The sequence below is a fragment of the Rhea americana genome, unplaced genomic scaffold (assembly GCF_003343005.1).
Source record: "Rhea americana isolate MKP2758 unplaced genomic scaffold, rheAme1 scaffold_215, whole genome shotgun sequence".
Classification (NCBI taxonomy): Eukaryota; Metazoa; Chordata; class Aves; order Rheiformes; family Rheidae; genus Rhea; species Rhea americana.
In genome coordinates, this window is record NW_028186305.1 from 1,309,995 (window position 1) to 1,311,521 (window position 1,527).

Here is a 1,527-nt window from a genome sequence, read left to right on the forward strand (position 1 = left end):
CCTCAGCGCGTTCAGCAGCCCCTCGGTGCTGTTTGAAGGTTGGTCTTTCAGGACTTTGATGCATCCTTTCATCTGCCGGTGCGGAGAAGCCGGGTGAGCGCCCGCGCGGGGAAGGGCCCCCGCGGAAGGGCCGGCACCCTCCTCCCCGGCCTTCCTCCTCCCCGTCGCGTCCCAGCCAGCTCCGTCCTCCTCCTCCCTGCCCAAGGGAAGGGAAATTCCCCTCCGGGTGGGCTCAGAAGGAGACGTCTCCGTGGGAGACATCCGGGATGGCTCGGATCCCCCCCTACGGCACGGCGCCCCGGCGCTCGCTCACGTCAATCTTGGAGGTCTTCGCGAAGGCGCCCACGGGGTGGACGTGGTCGTAGAGGATGATGACGCCGACCATGACGCGCATGCAGAAGAGGAGGGTCTCGGTGTTGGTGAAGCGGCTCCGGTACTCCCTGCCGCCGGGAGAGGGTCGAGGTGAGGCCCGGCGACGGCGCTTTCCCGCGGGCGCGCGCGCGGCGCGGGCTACTCACGGCGTCTCCAGCATCACCCGGCACACGCAGGCCATGGTGCTGAGGCAGTCGGTCGTGTCCTCGATCGGGAGCGTCTTGTTCTGGAACGGGAGAGGTCCGAGGTGGCGTCTCCCCTCCGGGCGCCCGGCCCCGCGCCCGGCCCCGCTCACCTCCGAGACGAACTTGGTGGTGGCGTTGCTGAGCGTCTTGAGCATGGGGGTGGCCTCGGCGTAGAAGAGCGACATCCTGTTGGCCATCTCGTTGTTCACCTCGCTCTCCGCCTCCAGCTGCGGGTTGTTGAGGCGGTTGCGGCTGATGGTTCTCCTGTAGTAGCTGAAGTCGTTCTGGATGGCGGGGTTGGTCATCTGCGCGGGGATGCCCCCCCGTTAGCCGCCGGGGCCGGCCTCGCGGGCACGGCGAGGGACCCCGCCGGCCCCGGGAGGCACCTTGAGCTCGTCGAAGCTGAGGGTGAAGTGGAGGATCTCGGCGAACTGCTTGGCCAAGGCTTGCTCGCGCTCGAGGTGCTGCGTCGGGGCGTACGGGGGGCTGGTCAGGGCCTCCAGCAGGCTCCGCAGGGCGTTTTCTGGCGAGGGGGGGGGGAAGCACGGCTGGGTCCTCGTCCCGCCCGGGGTGCGGCTTCCCGCCGGGGGCAGCCCGAGGCAGGGGGCGGCGCGGGGGGCGAGGGCGGCTCACCCAGCCGCAGGGAGAACTCGTAGAAGCGCTTCAGCTTGGCCACGAGGGGACACACGGCGTTCCAGGCCTTCTCCTGCAGCCGCGCGTCGCCGGCGTTCTGGATGGCCTGCGGGGCGGAGAGCGCCGGCGGTCGGCCCCGCGGGGCCGCGGCCCGGAGCGCGGGCGCCCGCCGGGGCTGCACCCACCTCGCGGATCTCCTGCCCGGCGCCCGCGTACGACCGCAGCTCGGCCAGGACGGCCTGTGCCTCCTCCAGCACGGCGTTCACCTGGTTCCACACCGCCGTCTCGGCCTCCGTCGGCTGCGCATCTGCGGCGCGGCGCCCCAGGGAGAGAAACC

General features: G+C 71.4%; 1 protein-coding gene across 2 annotated transcripts in view; it reads right to left on the bottom strand.

Annotated features, from left to right (window-relative positions):
- LOC146595837 (CYFIP-related Rac1 interactor A-like) overlaps nucleotides 1-1,527 on the bottom strand; it is a 4,417-nt gene that overhangs the window by 670 nt on the left and 2,220 nt on the right. For both annotated transcript variants that reach the window (XM_085305120.1, XM_085305121.1), the window contains 7 exons: nucleotides 1,376-1,497; nucleotides 1,191-1,296; nucleotides 944-1,080; nucleotides 668-862; nucleotides 519-598; nucleotides 314-440; nucleotides 1-72 (listed from right to left, as the gene is read on the bottom strand). In XM_085305120.1, the coding sequence (XP_085161246.1) occupies nucleotides 1-72; nucleotides 314-440; nucleotides 519-598; nucleotides 668-862; nucleotides 944-1,080; nucleotides 1,191-1,296; nucleotides 1,376-1,497 (839 nt within the window). The remainder of the gene's footprint in view (nucleotides 73-313; nucleotides 441-518; nucleotides 599-667; nucleotides 863-943; nucleotides 1,081-1,190; nucleotides 1,297-1,375; nucleotides 1,498-1,527) is intronic.